Source organism: Vanellus vanellus (assembly GCF_965231255.1).
Source record: "Vanellus vanellus genome assembly, chromosome: 14".
Classification (NCBI taxonomy): Eukaryota; Metazoa; Chordata; class Aves; order Charadriiformes; family Charadriidae; genus Vanellus; species Vanellus vanellus.
In genome coordinates, this window is record NC_138919.1 from 8640522 (window position 1) to 8663020 (window position 22499).

The window sequence follows — 22499 nt, forward strand, 5'->3', positions numbered from 1 at the left end:
GTATAATTAGATTAATATACTTTCATTTATTGCAGCTACCCATTAGAGGAAAATGTTGTACTTCTGCCTTTACATTTGTCCTATATGAATGACTACAGAACTCTGTACTTTCATTAAAGTGGGCTCAGCTTACTAACTTAGGTGAAAAGCAATCAATTTAATGATGCACGGAAACTTTCATTCTCGTTATAAGTTTCTCTAGTGCTTATAATTTTTTTTTTTCTTTTTTCTTCTTAGATGATGAGTACCAATGGAAAGGGCCCTTCTACTTCATCCAAGGAGCAGATCCTCAGTTTGGACTGATGAAAGCTTGGGCAGTTGGAGACACTAACAATGGAGATGATGAATGGGGAGAAGAAATCAAATTAGCAGAGCAAGCAGTTCAGGCCGTTAACAAACTAAACCCTAAACCCAAGTTCTTCGTGTTGTGCGGAGACCTTATCCATGGAATGCCAGGTAAGGCAATTAAAAGTGTAAAATGGGGATTGTAACTCCATTTTCTTTGTCTTTCAAATTAGCAACGAGGCTAATTTAATTTCCTCAACTTCATAATATTCTTTCACAGGATTTGGTATGCTACTGTTTTGGTATTTGGGGGAAAAAAGTGTGCTTTGTAGATGATTCTTGAGATGTTACTCTGATTTCTTCATCTGACTTCCTGTATCACTCATTTTAGGGTTGTACTTTTGATAGTTGCTTTTTTCTTCAGTGGACCTGAGGAAATTTTCTTTGAAATAAAAGTCCTGATAAGACACGTTACAACTCTTTTTTTCTAAATAAATTGCTTTGAGAAGACAAATAGGGACTCCAGCGATTGGAGGAAAAACACTAAGAAAAGAACAAAAAAAGTAACTGGCTTTTTGAGTACCTAAAGTACTGATGGACGCTCCAAATTCTCTGGCTTTCTAATGCTTAGTAAATTCAACTGCTTCAATATTTAAAGTCTTAAAATGCTAAAAGTCAGGAAGTTCAAGTTTTAGCATTCTGTCCTGTTGCTGTGAGACTCCAAGATCAGTGTGTTTCTGTGTGCAGTCAGAGGAAGAACAACATACCATCTAGAAAGGTGGGTTACAAAGTTTAACAGTTACAACTCTAAAACGGGCTGGTAATAGTTTCGATTTTAAGAAGATAAATACTTTTCTTGGAAGTGAATTAAAAAGTGATGTTGCCAGTTGACAAGCGGTCTCAAAAGCAGCTCTAAGCAATGTCTTACATTTCTTAGCCTTGATAAGAAGCAGAGCTGCAGACAGCCTTAGCTATGTAGCTGACAGCATAACAGTCCACCAAGTGAGCTTGCAAATGTAGCGTCCTGTGTGCTTTATGCTACGCTGTACTTTGCACTTCACTTGCGTCTGAGGTGATGCTTCCTAGCTCTTGTTTGCACAGCAAAGTTTTGAGCATGTTAGAGACTTTTCACTAATTCCTTCAGTGTTCCACAAAGTGGATTTTAAAACCTTAGCTGTCAAATTGACAAGTCAAATTGATTGACATTATTTATAGGCTACAGACTTTCTTTTGACCAGAACATGGATTTTGGCGATAGAGTGGGAAAGTGTAAAAACTAACAGATTTAAGCTTGATAGAACCTACTGTGTAAAACCTCAGTAGCTTGATCTTAACTTGGTTTGCCATTATGCAGTTGTTTTATTGGTTTATGTTCTTCCATTAATTTTGGAAGTACAGGTTTGACCCAGAATCATAAAATAATCTCTTCCTAACAATCATATGGCCTTCCTATAGCAGAGTTTTAGTAAGTATTTCAATTAAGACTTCTAATTTGTGTAAGTGTTCCAAATATGTTTTCTTCAGTATCCCCTGTAAGAGGAAGAAAATTTCAGGACAAATAATAGGTGTTCTACTTCCTATTGAAAAGGATCTTTCACTCACAAATTTAAATAACCCAGGAAGCTAAATTAATATTTTACCTGGGTATTTCTCAAAGGCTCATGAAACAATGCAGAGTTCTGAGTACTTTTATCTGTATTGACTTTAAGCAACGTTATTCTAAGGCTTTTCTGTTGATAGAGAGTAAGTGCCAGCTACAGAGAGCCATCAGTCTTCTGACTTCTACTGGGCACTGCATGGCTAGATACAATAAATGTCTTGCGTGTGGCAGTTTTCCTGTTTTTTTTTTTTTTTCCTAGTAATGGATCTCTGTAGTTATTATTATCCCTTTTAGCAGTGTATGTCTCAGACTTCCATAGTATTTTAAATACAAACCTGTCAGGGTTGTGCAAAACATTATCATATATTCATTTTGCTAACAAGCATGTAAAAGAAACTGAATGTATTGTACTGCTGAGATCACTTACATTGGGTGATGTGTGTGCTGTGCATTGTATAAATATTTTGAATCAGCCTAGTGCAATTTCCAAGAAACCACAATAGAGCAGTTCATTACTTGATGATCTTAAGGGTCTTCTCCAGCCTAAACGATTTTGATTACCTCACTTGAGCCACCATATTTTAATTCACCTAATAATTTCTTGTTGATTGAAATTATGTTCTCTAATACTTTGTAAACCTTTGTTATCATACAGTTATATAAAATAGTTAAGGAAATGTACTACTAAAAGGAATTTTAGAATATTCAACTGGATCAATTATTTATTTCATTACTGCCTTTGTGTTTATACAATGGCTTGCTGTGCCATGAGTTGGTAAACATATAAGTACAATTTAACAAATTGTACATATAAGTACAATTTTACAGTCAGCCATTTGTTTTTCTGTCTCAACTGATGAGAGAGAGATAAGTGAATTGCTCTACCATGCAGGTTAACACTCTGACTAGTTGCCTAGAAGGGCAGGGAGACGTGTGATACAGCAAGGGAGACAGAAACGCGGAGTCAGAAAAATACTTCACAGAAGATAATTCTAAACTTGTGTGTGTGTTTAAAAGAATTTATCATAGAATCATAGAATGATGAGAGTTGGAAGGGACCTTACAGATCACCTAGTAACACTTAGAAGTAATAGTTTTTGCAAAGGATTTTTTTCCTACCTTTTGCTCTCGCTTACTTAGCTTCTGGAATAGAAACTCTTTCAAAATCCAAAAAGAGTTAAAGAAACTTTAAAGAAAATATATTTTAAAGCAAGGCAACTCCACATCCTGTTTTAAAAGTGTCTTACCAAGGTACTTACTGACAATTTCATTGGTTTGGGGTGTTAATAGCTGTTGCTATACGAGGCATTGCAAGGCACTGGCATTAAGAAGCCAAGATGTTGGCCTTATAAGATCTTGTTTGCTGCATGTTCTTTTATCAAAATAGAAATCCTCTGATGTTAGAAATGAAAACTTTCCACATGCCTTGCAGTGAAAGTTTTTGAAAAACTTGGAATTACTGCAGTCACATTCTGAAGATTTCTGGCACTTTCCCTGCTAAACTCTAGGTGACTTCTTTCTCATGGAGGAACGAATTCTTAAATTTCTTCTTTTACATGGGTATGTGTTTGAACTGCTAGTGTATTTCTGCACCCATTATGACTCAAATAACAAGCAGGATATTATATTCCACTGTCACATGGCACAAGTCTCTCCATTAATTCCAGTACTAATACTGTGCTTGAGATTTTATATGTCTTTACATAATCCATTCAAACAATCATAACTTAAAGTGAAGACATGAGAGAAAAACCTGTCAGCAACTGATTAAACTCTTAAAAATTTTAGAAAGTGTTCCATTTCAAAATTATAAGAGTAATATTGAAATTTGCCAGTACTTTATTTGTTACAACAAAAATTTGAAATTGTAAGAGGTCTTTTGTAAGTTAATGAAAAGAGCAAACAGAATCTAAGCCAATAGTTTTCAGATAATTTGAACATATGAATGTTTGCAGAATTGAAGACCACTAGTCGTATTTCTTTCCCTGGAGTAATTTAAGTATTTTCACTGTTCTAGCCAAGGATGCTTAGACCTATGTAGTGCATGTCTGTAGAAGAATGGTACTGTAATCATTTCATACTTCTCGACTGAGGAGTCTCTCCAAGAGTAATTGCTATGTCAATTCCCTTATCATGTTAGTTCAATAAAAGGAAGGATTAAAAATTCATTTTTTCAGTAGGCAAAAATCAGAAGTGACATGAGACAAGACATTGATTTAAGTCTAACAGTTGTGAATTTGGCTTGTACATGCATCTTATTTAATGTTTCAAATTGCCTTTTAAATCACTTGAGTATATCAGCTATATTAAAACTGAAAACATCAGCGTTCATGAAAGCGTATCACAGTTACTATTGCAGCACGGTTATTGAAGAAAGCTATGGTCAACTGAAGTTCAGCTATATTTTATGATCCATTGGCCAATATCTGTCAAGTTCTTTGGATTATACTGCTTTATAATCAATGCCTGTCAAGAAAAGGGGAGGGGGGGGGAAACCCAGATCTTCCTCTCTTCTCTTAATACTTTTTATCATGGAGTGCTAAGTGTGAAGTTTATGATGACTGTTTTAAAGCGCACACTGTAGCTGTTTAGCTGAAGCAACATTGAAGCCTTTTGCAAAGGAACTCCAAGAAATCTCAGAATTCCAGCAGCTAGAAGTGATGAACAGAATCCTGATCAGCTGGGAAGCAATCAGGCACAGCACTTGGAATCCATTACAGATGTCATTAGAGCAACGAAGTAATCAGTGCCAGTATCTTGGTATTTAGCTGCTGATTAAAAGTAGTTTGTGCTCTGAATATTATTTTCAGAAGTTTTTCTTGATTACATAATCAAGAATAGGATATCTATTCCTGGTAACGCTAATACTGTGGTACATAATCAAGAATTTTAAGCAATACCTTATAGTGCAACTGCGTTACTGAAAATACTTTCTATAAACTCAATACTTAAACCTAGATACACCATGATAATGAGACTTACTTCTGAAGACATTTGTGTGCATTAAATTAGTGTACTGTAACTTAGTATGGCAAAAATGGTAATCTGCAAAATGCAAAATATTGTTGATTTGATAATGTGTTTGTCTCGCTGCATTTTTCTAAAATTCTGGAAATTTATTTCTGAAAGTGTTTTTTCTCATGTCGAGTTGGAGCCTTCTGTTTTGTTTTATGACAACTTCCCTTATTGTTCCATTAACCAATACCCTTTGAGCCCAACAGTCCAGACAGTTTTTTACCCAAGTAGTTCTCCACTCATCTAGACTGCAACATCCTAACTCCACAACCCTTTGATGATTATGGAGAGGTGGCTCATGGTGACATCAGCCAGCTCTCTCAGGACTCTTGGATGCATCCCACCAGGTCCCGTGGACTTGCTTGGGCTGGAATTTTTCAGGAGATACTTGGCTTAATCATGTTCCACTCCTGATATTTCCTCTGCTCCTTTAACTCTGGGAGAACATTTCAGTGAAGACAGGTAAAAGAAGCACTGAGTACTTGTCACTTGTCACTGCCTCACTCAGCAGTGGGCCTGTATTTTCGTTGTTAATTATTTTATTGCTAAAGTAATAGTAGAAGCTTTTGCTGCCTATCATGCCCCCAGTTTCAGCCCTCAGTGAGCTTTGGTTTTCCCAACACCAGCCCTTCATGCCCAGGTTCTTTTTCAATGTTCTTCCTTTCAGATACATCTTTGCTTCCATCTCCCTTTTACATCCTTTTTCCTCGTTTAGCCAAGTTATTCTCCTGAAAGTCTACTTCTTTATTCCCCCCCAGTATCAGGAAGGACCATTATTGTGTTAGGAGGAGTTTGTCTTTGAACAACTGTCAACTCTCTCAAACTCTCTTGCCTTTCAGAGCTGCTTCCTACACGATCCTATATATGAGTTCCCTGAATAAGACAGTCTGTTGTCCTGACCCCCCAGACCTGCTGTCTGGCTTCCTTACTACCCTCAGGATCTTGAACTACACTTTCGTGCCTGCTACAGCAGAGGCTGTTGGGGATTAACGCATCCCCTAGCATTTCTATGTTTGTGAGTTGCAGGACTAGGAGAGTTGGCCCTGGTTGGCCCATCTGTGTCAAGAGGTTGTCGGGCTCCCTCCTGGACTGCTGTCAGAGATGTCATGGAGGTTAGTCTCCTGTAAGGGCCAGGGTCTGTGATCTGGAGACTTCAAGTTGTTTATAGAAGACTTAATTCACTACTTTGCCCCTGTTGGGTGGTCTGTAGCAAAATCCCACTCTTGGTGGCTGACCTCTCCTCTGGTCCTGGCTCACAAGCTCAACAAACATGGTGTCTGTTACATAGAATAGCTCCCTCCATACATTGAGGGCAAACTCCCCTGCCTTCTTTCTTGCCTCTCCTGTTTCATAGAATGGTTTAGGTTGGAAGGGACCTTGAAGATCATCTAATTCAACCCCCCTGCCATAGGCGGGGACACTTTCCACTAGACCAGGTTGCTCAAAGCCCCATCCAGCCTGGTCTTAAACACCTCCAGGGATGGGGCATCCACAACTTTTTCAGTTTAACATGAAGCATTGTGCTCCCTTCTTCATCCCATACCTCGAGTATAGATTGGTGTCCAGGAAACAGCCTCTGCATTTGAGCATCTTTTGTTACAACAGCAAAGAACTCAGCTGTTTGCAGCCAAGGTCACCCTGCTGAAGCCGTGGAGAAACACTGTTTTGTTAAGCTGAGAATCTAGCAGCTATTTTTGTGGCTGAATTCCTTTGGAGGAAATTGTTTAAACAGCATTTTTTTATTAATACTACTGCTGTCTGTAACTTGATAAACATCGGTTCTAACCAGAAAAGTGTTTTATGTGATGTAGCTTTAGACCAGGTGTTTAATTATTTTTCATTAATTGCCCTGCTTACATGGGTGAAAGAACAAGACAATGTCTCCTGCAAACTTTACTTAGCTCTGACTGTAATAAAACGTAGCTGTTTAAAGACTAAATGAAACGAGACTTGTCTAATAATGTGTATAATCAAAAAAACTGATAGAACTTGATTAAGCTTGATCTGTTAGCTGTGTGATAATGGATCAGTGAGCAAGTAATGTTTATGCTTGCAGTTTTAGATTCATTTGTGTGTATATGTTAATTAGAAGGAATTGAAATCACTAGAGTTGAGTATTATGGCACTTGAAGTACACTGTGAATACTTGTGCCAATTCCTTTAGTGAAGTGAAGGCATAATCTAATATACACGTTTCGTGCCCAGGTCATTCAGTGCTACATAATCTGACATCAGCCTTTTCAGTCAATTAAGACCGAGTAATGAAATTTTTATTTTTTTTCTTCTTTGTTTTATATTATTAAATTTTTTAATTAAAGGCTTTTAAAATGTTACTTATGGCACATTTCTGAAACAATTCTGGTGAAGGAACCTTTAGCTCTTCTAAGGTGAGTGGAAACAGCGTCTGACAGGTCAGAGCCACGAGTGTTGTGCTCTACTTCAGAATTCCTTTGTTCTGCTGAGAGGTGGGGAGGAGGAGGATGCCCGCATCACTTGCATCTGCTATTTCAATGGTCTTTTCTCTGAAGGATCCACCTTGTTTTTTTATATCCATTTGCATAGAAAAAAATGAATGTAGACAGCTTTTGAAGTGATGGCAGAAGACTAAGCCATTGTATTTGAAATAAACTGAATTCCAATACAAGAATTCTGTTGTCTACTCTCCTGACTTGTCTAATGAATTAACTGTGATGGTTCTTCTTCCTTCTTAATTAATCTGCCTATGCTTTCATTTCTCTCATTAGCTTCAGAGGCAATTGTCCATCTTGCTTTCCAGTTTGATCACAAGTGCCTATTCATGCACCAAGGTCTGGTGTTGTGGGGCTTTTTTTGCATATATTTGTATTCATTTTATAGCTGATAAAAATATTAAAGTGATCTTCCTCATTTCAGACACTTCTAGTAACTTTTTTTTAAAACTTACCTTTCTTAGCTCTCTTGAATTACTTGTGCTGCATTCTCCCTCCTCTAAGGCAGAGGCTGTGGGGAGGGAGGGAAGCTGCAAGGAGCTGTTTTCCTGTTTGCTGGAGTTAAGAGCTGCTTTGTGTCATTTTGGACCTTGGCAGTGGCAAACTGGTACACCTGGTTCCAAAAGGTTGTTGCACAGAAAAGAACAAGCTTCATTTAATACATTATATCTAACTGATATACACTGTTCTTATAGTGGCTTTTCCTTCTGCCCCAGAATATCTGGAATACTTGCAGTCTTTCCAAGATACTCGGTATTATTTCAAGTGGTTGTAATGCTGTAGTAAAAGGGTCTGTAAGGAAGGACAGTGGCTTTGTAGAATGCATATGATTGCAATATTAATTTTGTATCCAGGCTAAAGACAAGCAAGCACTCATTAACTTCTTGTATTCTATTATTAAAAATGTTTCATTAACATTAGACAGGTTTGTCATGTATGTTTAATAGTTGTCTGCCTGGTAGAATAAACATTGTCCTTATTTTATTTGCTAATACATACATTTTTGCATGTATCCATCCATTCACATACATGCAGAAATACATTTCAAATCTTTAAGTATTTTCAGTATGGTACGCTGCAGTAAAAATGGCATAAATTGATTATTTTTTTTTTCAGACACAAACTGCTTGCACCTTAAGGAACAGAGAGGGGTTGGAGAGAGTTAAACTGAAGCTGTTGAGTTCAAACAAAACTGTCCTAGACTGCATGGTACAGCAGAAGAAAACAGAGGGGGTTGTTACCAACCATGACATTGCATGGAAACGTGTGCAGGGGGATGTTATGAACTAGTCCATTATCTAAAACTTAACTGTGTTGTTCAACAAAACTAATCATACAATGTTTAAAATTGCTTGTCTACAGAGGCTATTACTGGATAGTTCTCAATTTTGTCCAACTTTTTAGATAGTTGGATAGCTTTAGTTTAACCCACCAATGTGAATCAAAGCCTGGACAGTTCTCTATGGTAGGGTAACAGCATGGAGTTGGTCAGAATATTGGTACCTTACAGCATGATAAAACGTACATGCTTTTATAAGTGTCTCTTTTGTAAATGGAACAAGTTAAAATATCTGATTAATTGTTTCAGTCAGCTTTATGGAGCTGCAGTCATATTTGATAATGTTTTCTTACTTCTCCTTGGTGTGCTTGCTGTCTGTGTCTCTTGCTCTTTCTATGGAGCCATAGTTGGATTGTAAGATCTTCCAGGATTGTGTCTGTTACATATTTTTGTTTTTACTGTTTTTACCATATTTTTATGGTTTTACTAATGTATGTTTCAGGCTGTGAGCACAACAAAAAGTGTCAGAAGAACTTTGAGACAGAAAGTAGGGGTACACCTATGGAGCTGGACGGCGTTAGGCTGCAGCTAAAGGAGATTGTTAAAGTCTCGATGTCTAAATTGCAGTTGAGGCAGCTACATCATTTTTTTCCATGTCTGTCTGTAAAATTTAAATGTGCTAAAAAGAATAGCAGTGTAGCAACAACTGCTGTTTAATCCTACAGAGATCCATATGCTGAGGCAACATAGAAGATACATAGTCTTATGTTTGTAATACAACTTTATAGGCTCAACAGGAGGGAACAACTGTCTGCTGATCGTGATGGAGAAAGTGAATTGTGACGTGCACCAATCTTCTGCAGAGAGATGGTACCTATAGGTACAGTTTTCCGTAGTCTGTTCCATGGGTGCGTTACAGCCAGTTACAGGTGTAAATTGGTCAGTGTCAATTTAAAACCCATGGCAAACCCCTAATCCTTTGGGAATGCCATTTCATACTTTCCTGTTGCTCAGGACCTCCCAAGTTAAAGATGGGATGTTAATTATCCTGGGCAATTATGGAATGGTCACGTATAGGTGGGAATTCCATTGTTGCCCAGGAGCACAGTCAGAAGAGTATTGCCATTGCTACCTATAGGCCACCAGCTAGTGTGCTTTGGGCTGACTTTGCGATGCCGCAGTCCTGCCTGTAGGGCTTGTTGTCAGCTTGTTATGGGAACTTGCTGTGCGAACTGGAGCTTGGGACCAGGTGTGTGTTGTTACTGCGAACAGTTTAAACATGGACTGGCGGGAAAGGCCTTGACAATAGAAAGGCAAGCTGAAAACAGAGGTCCCCAAACTATAAGCAGTTCATTGATGGTCTGTTACTGGTCATCGAGGCAGTGCAGCCTTGGGAGCTGGAAAAAGACTGCTTTCAGCATAATGGGGGAAAAAAGCAGCCAAATTGCAGGGCAGGGCACCTGCTGCAGCTAGGGAAAGCAGTGCCCTTGAGCACCATGCCACATGCAGTGGTGAAAAGGTATTGACTACGTAGAAAGTCTGGTATCCTGTAAAAAGACAAGGTCACGAAGCTGGGAGGGAGATGTCACTGTAACAGAATCACTGTGAGATTGTTGGAGATGCAAGTGCACTGGCTGCTTCAGTGTCCCTCCCTATTTCTCTCTCCCTTTGCCTGCTCTCCTTCTCTGCTTCAAGCATCCTGGGCCCCTGCCTGCCTGGCTGGGATGTGTGGCTGTCCTGCTGTCTGCCTGTTGCTTCCAGGGATCACAGCTCTTCTGGGGCCTTCTTACCTGCCAGCCGACTCCCCATGACTGCATACAGTCCTCTCTGTGTGTGTATGCATCTCTGGTGCATGTTTTTCCCCCCATAGATTCTGCACTTTTCACTAACACTCTAACTCCTCTGTAAAGCCTCAATAAAGCATCTCAGTACAATTTGAATAATTAAAATTTTGGGCACCACTACGTGCTTTACGTGAAAAGCAAAACTGCTGGCTATGTGTCGCCTCAAAATTATGTACCCTATCCCGTGCAAAGGGTGGGTTGTTTTTTTTTTTTTTTCATAAAATAATACAGGCGATTATATGCACCAAGATTTTTAAAAGCGGGTGCCAAATATTGGGACTCTTGAGTTCATATTTAAGCAGCAATTAAGGGACACGATTTTCAAACCAGCACTTCTCCATTTGACTTCTGCTTGACAATTTGATGATCAGGATACAAGACGAACTGGGCATGCTGGCTTTTATACAATCAGTACCTCTTATAAGTTCTGACATGTACGCTGTAGAGAGCAAAGTTACTTATGTTCGGAATAGACAGCTTCAGAGCTGATGGCTCTGGTGTCCAGACAGCGGTATGGCTTCATTTCTGTTTATAATCACTGTAAAATGAAGGCATCCTCTCTCCTGAGAGAGTTAAGAACTGGATTATCTTGAGCCTCCTTCCTGTGCCCAAATTTCACGTGCAACTGCCACAATCCAGAATATTACTGTCTCTTGTTTCTGTTAAATATTGAGTGCATTAGTGTACACTCCAAAAGTGTAGTTTTTATAGATACTAAACCTTAAAGCATAGGCTGCAGCATATAATTGTGAACACAAGGGTAACTCTAAGAAAAATCTTTTAACTTGTTCAGTTTTCTAAGTCAAGGGGAAGGCACATACCATAGCAAATGCTCCTACTCAAAGCGTTATTGTTTTAAATCTATTGTGAATGACCTAAATTCTCTTACTTAAAAAACAGTTCTGGGCTTGACCGGGAAAGGTCAGCAAATACTTGGTTTCAGTAACAGCTGAAGTTGGTACCTCCCAGGAAGTCCTACCTGTCTTTTGGTTGTGGATCTGCTAAAAAGGAATATTGGGATAATACTGAGTTTCAGAACTCTTATTATATTTGGTAAAGTCTACGGTCATTTGCATGTGTATGTTCTTCCTTCTTAGGAAATATTTCACAGACGTTTAATGTACAAACTTGTAAATTTGCAGTTGTTTTGCAGTTGATTCAGCCTGATGTGCTTTCTAGGAGGCAGACTGGTGTACTTGTACTTATTACATCAGATATGAACTAACTTGTTCACATTTCAATAACTGGGTTGTTGGGAGATTTGGAGATTTGCTGCTGGTGGGTTTTGCACACAAGATGTGATATGAATGTAATGCTGAAATCTGCATGCAAATGCACAAGCTGCCATTTATACATTTGTGAACTGAATAAATTACAGAGAAATGTCAGGTCCCATACAAATTCTTAACGTTATATACAACAAATTAGTAAGATATTCTACAAAGGAAAAAAAAATGCCTGATAATGCTTAATATCTTTCTCCAAAAATTATTTTACAGCAGTAAATCTGGCTGTGAATTGCTCTTATTATTGCTTTTAAACTACCGTTAAATAACCCATTTTGCTAAAAGAAAGGAACCTAAATTTTAAAAGCAACTTGCCACATAAAATTAAGCTGCTCTGCTAGTGCTTAAGGGAAGCATGTATATAAAGAGATATTTTGTAAGGTTTTAATTTTAACTAAAAATATAACAGCTCTTTAATAAATTCCCTTTCCCATCTAGAAGGCATAGAGCATGAATGCAGATGATTGATTTGTCCGTGTAACGAGCATATGAGCAGGTTAAAATATGGTATCTTAAAATATGGTTCCAGCTTTAAAAATGACTGTAAGTCTGTCATCACCTTTACTATATTTGCTCTTTTTTGCCATTTGAACTGGCTGCTTGGTTTACTAACAAAAGCAAGTTTGTGTAGCTTTTTTAACTCCCGTAGCTTTTTTACCTCCCATCAGCCTAGCACAGCTGGGGCGGAGGCAGCTGTATTCTACTGTCATATGCGGTTTCAGCAAAATTGTCAGCTAAATCCCAATTTCTGAATCTTTGTCAGTGGAGATTTATAATAGAGCACGAAGTAGAAAAGGCACAGATTGACTTCTTAAGTCGAGGTAGAAGGAGTGGCTTTGAAATGTTTATACATTATACATAGGTATATAGGTGTAGGTAAAAATTTCATTTGTTGAATGTGAGGTCATTTTTTTATAACTATGTCACTGACTGATCAGTGGGGCTTTTTTTGTACTGTCACCTGAAATAACATGAGCAGTGTTTAAGTTTGAACTAATTTCCTGACAATAAGGTAGCTTAATCTAAATAAACTCACTGCAGCCATTTCTTTTGCTGTTGCAACCTGTCAAAAACTTTGATTTGCTCAGTAGGATGGAGCCCAAACCAAAAGGATTCTTGGCTATTTTCTTCTCCAAACTCTTATGCTAATGTTAATTAATAATGTTTAAGAATTTGGGTAAGTAGCACATTATTTGTCAAACATCTAATAATACCTATTTCAAGAAATGTCACTGTGGTTGCATAAATAAACATTTAATAGTAATTATCTGATTCTAGTAAAACCTAATGGAGCATTCAAAGCCTCCAAACTGCTTAGTATGAAATTTAATTTTCTCTAATCAGCCCAAGAGTAGGGAAGCACGAGAGAATCTCTGTGCATGTTTGACGATACACTGTGATCTCATACTGCAGAGAAACTATACGGCTGTCAGAACCAAATATTTAATCTTCAGCAAGTATATACTTATTTGTATTTTAGACCAAGACCATGATCTGTAGTCCAGTCCACAGCTGAACTAAGGAATCCTGTTGACAGTAACTCTCTCTATATGAAAATTTTTGAGATGTAATTAATTACACGATTGTCTCAAATCATATACTTTTATTACTTTTGTTAAATATTAGCTAAAACCGGAGTTAAATTTTCCTCTTGTTTCAAAGCCCAAAGTTATAAAATAAATTTAATTTGTGTTTTTGTGCAAGGAAATTCTTTACTGTGATCACGTTTTGTGTCTCAGAACAGATTATTACTTGTTTCTAATGTACCGAAAAAATCAGTTGCTTACAGCTGTAGACAAATGAGTACTGCAGTTCCTGCTTTTCAGTGGAACTAATGAGATGAGGTTCTTTATAACTTAGACTGAGTAGTCAGTTTGTCCAGTAGTTAACATGGTAATATTTACATTATTTTAAACTGTGTAATAAATTTTTTCTGCACATCATAAAATTGTTTTCAGGCTATTTGAATATTAGAAATATATATGGCTAATGAAGAGAGAGGAGACGTTTTAGCTATTATAGCACAGACTAAGCCAGAAAAACAGAACATGACCATACTGGGTTTATTAAAATTGATCAGCTTATTCTTGCGTGTAATTTGGAATGATGCAGTGTATTGCATGACTTCATTATGGCAGATGCTAGAGGGGAAACTTTAAGTTTAAAACAAGAAACAATGAAGAGGACAGACTAACAGGGGCAGCAGTAAGAGTGAACTGGGTGGCCTGATAGAAAAAAAAACACCTCGCTCTCCACTTCACATTCATTTTTCCTAGGATGCTATGAAAAGGTGATAATAGACAGGCACTGGCGTAGAAAGAAAAGATCTAAGTGTTCATGGACAATGAGAGAATCCTTTCTTTTATGGGATGGTAACGTAAACAGCTGAGAAGAGGGGAAGAATTTGGCCATGACAATAAAGAGGAGTCGCCCATATTGGTGAGATGGGGAAGGTTAGGAAAGAAGGCGGCATGGCTAGGAGTAGTGTCAGTGCTTTGGGGTGGGAAAGATCTATGTGCATCTGTGCTTTGAAGGGATGCTGGGTTGTGTTTGCAAAGATCAGAGAAAACTGTATATCAGTATTTGAGATGTGACAAGATTAGAACTCAGACTTTTATTTATGGTAGTGTGTAAAAATTAGATGCAGTAAAGACGTAATTGCAGAAGTAGTCTGTAAGATACACTCTGATCTTGATGAAACCATTGATTTTGGGCCTGTGCTGTCGTCCAAGTGACAGGCGCAGCAATGGGGCTGTCACTGGGTAGGGGGTCAGTTGAGAGATGCTGAGAGGGATGATGCAGGAGCTTAGTTGTACCAGAACAGCCAGGTATCCAAAACGACAGCACAGATGAAAGGCAATCCTATTTTGAACAGGAGGTGACTGCTTTCCTACTGAAGAATAGAAGTAGCAGTTGAATTTGTTTCCGTAGACATGCTTACAAAAGGAGCATGCTGTGAATACAGCCTGGGATTCCCCTCTTCTCTTGTCTAGAAAGTTAGGGAATACTACTAGGGAAGCTCCTCTACATGGCATGCACAAGGAGTAGAGCAACTGCAGACAGTCATGATGAAAAACAAAACAAAACAAAAAAGTGCCCAAAATAATTATATTCTTTGATTAAAGCAATTGTGATGCACTGTAAGGCCCAGGAAAATGCACAAATCTGTCTTCTGTTTGTTTATAAGAATCATGTGATTGTTTCCAACAATAATTACTTGTCTTTTACGTCAGAGTATTTTTTCTGATATCATAATAAATTACAGAAGGAACGGGCCCAATGTTTTTATAAATTCCATTTTTATCAGTTGTGTTTTGACATTTTTATTTTGCTTTTATCCGATTTAGTTACTATTTCTATTTGATATTTTGTATAGTATTTTAATCTACAATTTAGCTGTTACTTGTTCTTTGATAATCAGTCTCTCGGGTTAAACGTTAGGCAGATTGCAGTTGTCACATCAGGTCTTTTCAAGAGTGTTGATCACATAAAATCTCATAGTAAACAATTCTCTTTTTAACTTTCTTCTTTTTCCGACTGAAAATTTGTGCTTTTTTGTTCCTTTAAAAAGAATGTGTTTGCAACTCCTCTGAAGTTTGGGACACTTAAGATACATTGAAATGCTGAGACCAAGTATTTTAGAAATCCAGGTAATGATGGTGCTGCTTTTTTGCATGTTGTTAAATTGGCTGAAGACATCTGGGTAGCTTCATCCTAAAAGTGCCTGTCCTGGTCCTCAGCCTAAGCTGAGCAAAGATGTTGCAGAGACAGAGACCACAACAACTTACTGCAAAGCATCAGTGGGGATGTTAATATGTGCTCTGGCTCAGTTAGGGCCCCCCTTGCCAAACTTTTAAAGCCAGATGTTAGGTTCACATATTTTTTTTTATGTCTATAGCCTTTGCTGTAGCAAACCATGACACAGTACTGTCTGTCAAGATTTGCAGAACAGGTAAACAAGAGGCATTGTTTTGGCTCCTGAGAAAACCCACTTCCAAAAGGAGGTTTCGAAACAGCAGCGACATCAGTATCACAGGTCTGGCTGCAGCAGTTCTGCCCTGCGGCAGAGACAGCTTGTGCCAGCCAGATCCCTGAAAGTGACTTCTGAGATGATCTTTGGAGAGTAGAAAGTTCTCTGAAATGCAGCGTCATCACATAATATTGAGTAATTGACCTCTGATGGTCTTTTTCTCTGTGAATTTATGACCAATAGCTTTATTTATGACCAGGACAGATTGTTAAAAGAAGTGGGATTACCTCACTAGAATTTCCATCTCGTGGAAGATGAACACGAATTGTAGATCTGGGCCAATACCCCTGCTTTTCCCACCCATGTCCCCTCGCAGGGGCTGGTAGGCTTCTCCTGCCCTGGGGGGAAGTACTTGGAGTTCTTCTCCTAACACCAGCACAGAAACACCTGGGGGTGCCACCTAATAATACCATTATAACCTCCCCCTTTCCATCTCCTAATTCATATCAGGGTGCTATTGTTCGCTCATTGCTAATTTTTCATTTGCAATACTTTGGGGGCAAAAGTTACAATGTTGGTGGAGGTTACTGTAAGTGAAGAGTTTTCTCAGATGCAAAAATTGCAGTTGGCAGAGATATGTTTTGGGGATAAACAGTGCTTTAAGTTGAAGTTGATTTTATAGCTAGTGCATTAAAAAAACCAAACCAACACTTGGTTACAGAGGTGCTCTATTCTGTGGAATACCAAAGGAAACTGTTACTGTGGATTAGTAGCTAAAGGATTCTTTCTTTGGCAGAATAATCTGTGAATTCTACTTCTGCTGACTGAAGCAAGCTTCAGCAAAAACACTTTAAAGTACTTTCTTTCTTGAAATTTGCTCTTTCAGTAAGTGAAGGCAGGTTGTCTTGACTCCTTTAAACGATGCAGGAAAGAATATTGGAAGTGTTTAGGCAAATAGTGATATAACATACAACAGAAAGATGCACTGTAACAGAGGCATTGACATTGCACCTTTATGCTCCTGTTCGTGTCTCCCAGCTTCGAAAAATGATAGACTGGGAGGCTGCGGAAAATTGTAGGCAACTGCACTACCAACAGTTCTCGCTTCCATGTTTTTCATAAAAGCCAAACTGCCCTTTATGGGCTATTAATTTGTGAAGTCATTTATCTCAGGGCAAGACTGTATTTACAGAACCTAAGATAAAGACAGACTATTGTAGCCTGGGATTTAAAAATGTCACTGCACATGATGCCAGGATAAACAGAACAGAAATTAATTTCAGTTACATCTACCCTGACACTTTCCAAACTATTTTTTTACACTGCCTCTTGGCATTATATTCTTTTCCTGTTCACCTACAGCAAACCTCTGTCTAAGCTGAAGAAATAATGTCATCAAATAAAAGTGTTCTACCGGCTCTGTGCCTGGTAGAGATTTAAAGGGGATATTTACAGTGACCACTGTAGTTTTCTAATGGCTTCCTTCTTTTCTTTATCACTTCTCTATCTCTTCTTCTTTATCTTCTTTATCTATTACTTACCTCAGTTGTAAACTTAGAGGGAGGTCCCTTCAGTGGAGTGGCTCCATGTAGCACAAACAGTGTGTGCTACTGTGGTCCAACTCATGGTTAGTGCGTACATCCTAGCCCTTCCTCTCCAGCGCTACACCCAAAGAGTACAGAGACATTACTCTGCCTTTTCCCACCTTTATCTCCATGGGCTTCTCATCTTTTGAAGTTGCTTTGACCTTCTACCAAGGAAAGGTCAAGCCAAGATACAATTGTCCTAAAATAATCTTTACTTAGTATGATTTCCTAGACTCTTTGGGCAGAGACCTTGTTTTCCATTTTGAGCAATCTGTTTTCTGCTATAAAACACTGAATATATCTCTCTGTTGCTATAGAAATAATACTGCATTAAATGAGGGAACCAGTGCCCTGCTGTCGACAAATCTAATCTAAGTGTTAGTCTCTAGAGCTTGAATTTCACCACTGGGAAGAGGTATACATAATTCTACAAATTATTTCTGTAACTTATGCATAAATGTCTTTATACTCTGGAACTGTTAGCTAAATTTCCCAAAGTGATAGCATGGAGATTAACATGGTGTAATGTGTTTACATATATCTTAACAGAGTCTTCTCCCTCGCCTTTTCCCCACTCCCCTCCCCTGTACATTTTCATATTTATAGCTTGAAATTTCCAACTTTTTGTATAGGAAGGTAGGGAGCGGAAGGAAAAGCAGCTTTCTCAGCTGGATTCCCTACCCCATGAACAACAGTATGCCAGGTTTATTTACATTTTTTGTTTTATTTTTTAAAATACAGCTCCTCCAAGTAACATGAGACGTCATCTGCCCTGTTCTTTCTAGTATTAATACAGATAATTGCCATAACTGGAAGGACAGCCTAAATTGACCACGGTCCTGGTACCCCACAAACTGATCTGCTGTCCGCTACTTTCTAGACTCCACTGGGTATCATATGCCCAGTATTTCTCAAGTAACTCAAAGATTTTGCTACAATAACTTTCTACCCTGTACAGCAGTCAAACACAAGAGTTGTGGATTTTGACTTGATGCACCACATATAAAATCTCACATCTGTCTTTACATATAGACATAATTTAGGCATAACATGGATATGTTTTTTTTTCCCAGTGTTGTTCTAAAGCTGTAGAATTCTAATAACAGCAGGTTGTACTTAAGCCTGTATCTATAGCGGTATGGAAGTGGAATTGAAATTTTCGCTAATAGTAGTTGCTAAGGGTCAGTGTTTGTCAACATACTGATCATGAGTAGTTTGAAGAAACATGGAGAAAAAAATCTCTTACCTCATAGTTACATTACAGGACCCCCTCTAATACATTTCTATATATTATATATATGTATAGTTACAAAAATAGAACACAATTTAAAAAATACATGATGCTTGATTTGCATAGAGCTGTATGCTAATGTATGTTATAAATCTGATTTCGGAGTTCTTGTTACAACTTCTTGGTTAAAAAAATGCAACTGTTATTTGTGAAATGGGCCTGTGTTAGATATATGTTATGTATTATAGGACAAAATACAATTTATAAATGTTCAATTTAATTCATGAATAATAAACATATCAATGGCCTCTGATTAACGATTGCTCTTTAGAAAACTTAAAAAAATCTCTGTCATCATTAGAATAAAATAACTGCTTTTAAAAAAAATCCTTTCTAATTTTTTTTTTTCAGGAATTGTAAATTAATCTAGCAATTGGATAAACCGTCCTAGACAAGGACAAATTTCTGACAGCCAGACAGAAGAGTAACTGTCTGGGTATGCATATTAGTATAAAAACAGAGGTGCAGGAAAAACTAGCAAAGTACACAATTACCTTTCTTTGAAATTAATGCCATGCTTATTATTAAAACAGACTCATCATATAAACAAGTCACCACAAGACACTAATTATATTTTTGCTGTTAAAGTAGTTCTTGTAATGAAAAAACCCCAACTTTAATTCCTTTGCACAGCCACAAAACATAAACGAAAGGTTGACCCGTTTTTTACCCTTGTGTAAAGTTGTTTTACTATCCAAGGTTGCTGCATTTTTTCACCACATCATCAGTCTATAGATGAAAAGAATCAGCCTGCTAAATTTTTTGATGCAAAACACTGTTATATCACCTACGGCTATGCTATTTGTTGGTTTCTATCCAGAGCCTTTCTTAATAAAGCAAGTTATTGAAAATGGCTGAGAACTTGAAAAGGGAGGGAAAGATGTGGGGAGGAAAGGGTTGAGTGGACATACAGTGTTAAACTGAAGATGTATTCTAGATCTCTGCATAATATATGATCACATCTAATATAGAATATTTTCTTACTGTGCATAGTTCCATAAACAAAAGCTAACAATGAGGATAGAAAAAAAAAAAAAGTATAAACACTAAAATGTGTTTGGGTTTTTTTTCTGTAGGAACTCAATGGAGAAAGGACCAAGAGCAAGATTTAAAGAATGTTCTGAAGAACACTGACCAGGATATCCCATTGGTATTCGTCAGTGGAAATCATGATATTGGCAATACTCCAACAAGAGAAACAATAGATAATTATTGCAAGAACTGGGGAGATGACTACTTCAGCTTTTGGGTTGGAGGTGTTTTCTTTCTTGTGCTGAATTCTCAGTTATACTTTGATTCTTCCAAATGCCCCGAGTTAAAGCAAACCCAGGATGTGTGGCTCAATGAGCAACTAGCTGTTGCTGAAAAACATAAATGCAAACATATAATAGTATTTCAACATATCCCTCTGTTTCTGAGAAGACCTGATGAAGACCACGATTATTTCAACTTGGAAAAATCAGTTCGTCAAGAGATAATGGAGAAGTTTCATAAAGCAGGTATTTTCTCAGATTTTCCTCTTTTGACTTTTTGTTTCAAATTTTTAATGGCTATGCTGCCAGACAACATACATTTAACTTAAATGTTACTGTTTTTAAGGAATTTTAGATATTGCTTATAAACCTCATTGTTCCCCATAGGTCAAAATTATCAACTGAATAACCACCTGTAAAAAGTACCCCAAAAAATGTTTACTTTAAGTGAAAAATAAAAAACTAAAAGTGAAAAACTCTTTAAAATAAATAGCAAGGATTCCATTTTGCGAATACTGGTAGATATAAGACAACCCGAGTTTTTCTCACCTAAGGAGAGGAAGATCAGGTATTACCATAGGAGAAAAGTACAGAATTTATGTTTTACATAAAACATGGAAACAGAATTCAGAATTACCTTGGAGGTTTTCTCCCACACTGAGCCAATTTTAAACCAAGGGCGTAATGCACTCCAGATTTATTCAGTGTTAAAGAGAGTCCTGCTCTGCTAAGATCAATGCATTATCCATTACTAATCAGGGCCATTTCCGGGATGAAGGGCGGGTGGACCATGCACTGAACAAGTCTATTGTACCAAATCCCTTAGCTTTGTTTGCTGATACTTGAACGCCCTGGAGACAGACACAGTAGGTAGCTACTCCTCCATACTGCTCCTGGTGTTTCCTGTTAATTGCCTTCAGGTTCCTGGGGTGTACTACTCCCTCAAAATTTCCTGCCAGCCTGTCATAGGAGTGTCATTTTCTCCATCTGTAAGAGCGCACGTTATTTGGATTACTGAACAATGCAAATTGTTTATGATACTGTTCCTAATTTACCGTATAATTGTTAAGCCTGGACTCATCCAAAAGCAGCCTAATTTCCAAGCTCCGAATCTCCTACTGTTTCCAATCAGTGGGGCCAAAATTCACAGCTATTTGAGGGCTCTCCAGGGGACTGATATATTTGCAGAGTCCAGACTTGCAAGTGAGGTTTTTTTCCCATAAGGAGACATGCTGAGAATACCTCATAATATCTTTTTTAATTTGGGGGCTAGTGTTAATATAGTGGAAAGTATTGCTATTGGAAAGTTGGGCAGCTAAATGACTGCTTATGTACTGTTGGCTAAAACCACATCCTAGTTCGTTGGAGAGCACGTTAGCAGAAGGACATTGCCATACAGGTGTATTCCAGTAAATAAGCATTAATGTGGAAAACAAAGCAGTTCTGTTCTAGAGTTTTCTGTCATCCAGGTGGTTTACTAACATTTGGTAACACAGTACTGGGAATATAATGAATCAAGAGGTAAACAAGATTATGCAAAATGTTAACATTGTAACATTTATCGTTGTCTTGGTTTGAGCAACATAGGATTAATTTCTCTTTCAGTAATTTCCTTTTTCAGTGAGGTTTCTTCTAGGGAAAACTGCATTTTTAGAAGACTCTAGTGTCTGAATTTATGAAAATATTTACTTTATAGCCAGCTATGGTACGTGGGTTTCAAGGTCTCGGTGTTTTTCAGCTTGCCAGGTGTGGGGATGAGAGGTGAGACCCAGGCACTTGACCCAAGCCGGCCAACAGGATTATTTCATACCATGAACATCCCATTCAATATAAATTAGAAATTTTGCTGAGGAGTTTTCTGTTCTGTGATGGCTGCCATCCTGAGAACTTCTTGCCCCGACACCGGCCCCTGAGGCCTTCCCTTCCTCCCGAAGCTGTAGCGCTCGCAGACTCTGACATTCGCTGTCCACTGCTGGGAGTGCAGAGTTTCATACTGATATAATTGGCTGATTATAATCCTTGTATATTTTATATTGGTATCAGGATCAATATTGGTTCCTTAGTATTATTAATTTTAGTTATTTAGTATTATTCTATAAAAGCTGTTTGTATTTTAACCTCTGTGTTTCCTTGTTTTTCCCTGATTCCCCTTCCCAGGTGAGGAGAGGTCATCGGGTAATAGAATAATTGTCTAAACAACAATAAATTGTTGTGGGTTCTTCAAACAGTCGATAACAATCATTGTTGCCTTATCATGTTTCTCAAAGTGATATTTCAGACTGATTCTCCTAATGTGTATCCAGATGCTTAAACAAAAGTTGGGTAGGCTTCAAATGATGGGGAAAGGAAGAGGGGGAAGCCAGCAAATGCAAGACAACTCTGCAGCAGAAATTCCCAAACTCGTGTCTGGGCCAAGATCCCATTTGTACCTTCCTTCCATCATTTCTCGTTGTGTCGTTCCTTCCCGTCACTTAAAATCCTCCCAAAATGACATGTTGTTTGGTTCATTCATGACTATGTTAAAACATTGATCTTTTGCTTGCTGTTTTTTACAATAAGTAAATGAGTCAATAGGTAATATTCACAATCCCATAATCAAACATTTTGCTAATTAAATGAATA

The 22499-nt window shown here is 37.8% G+C and overlaps 1 protein-coding gene across 1 annotated transcript in view; it reads left to right on the top strand.

The window, feature by feature from the left end:
- Positions 1-22499, top strand: part of CPPED1 (calcineurin like phosphoesterase domain containing 1) — a 49598-nt gene that overhangs the window by 10820 nt on the left and 16279 nt on the right. Inside the window, exons 2-3 of the mRNA XM_082490484.1 lie at positions 238-456; positions 19701-20123. Coding sequence (XP_082346610.1) covers positions 238-456; positions 19701-20123 — 642 coding nt within the window. The remainder of the gene's footprint in view (positions 1-237; positions 457-19700; positions 20124-22499) is intronic.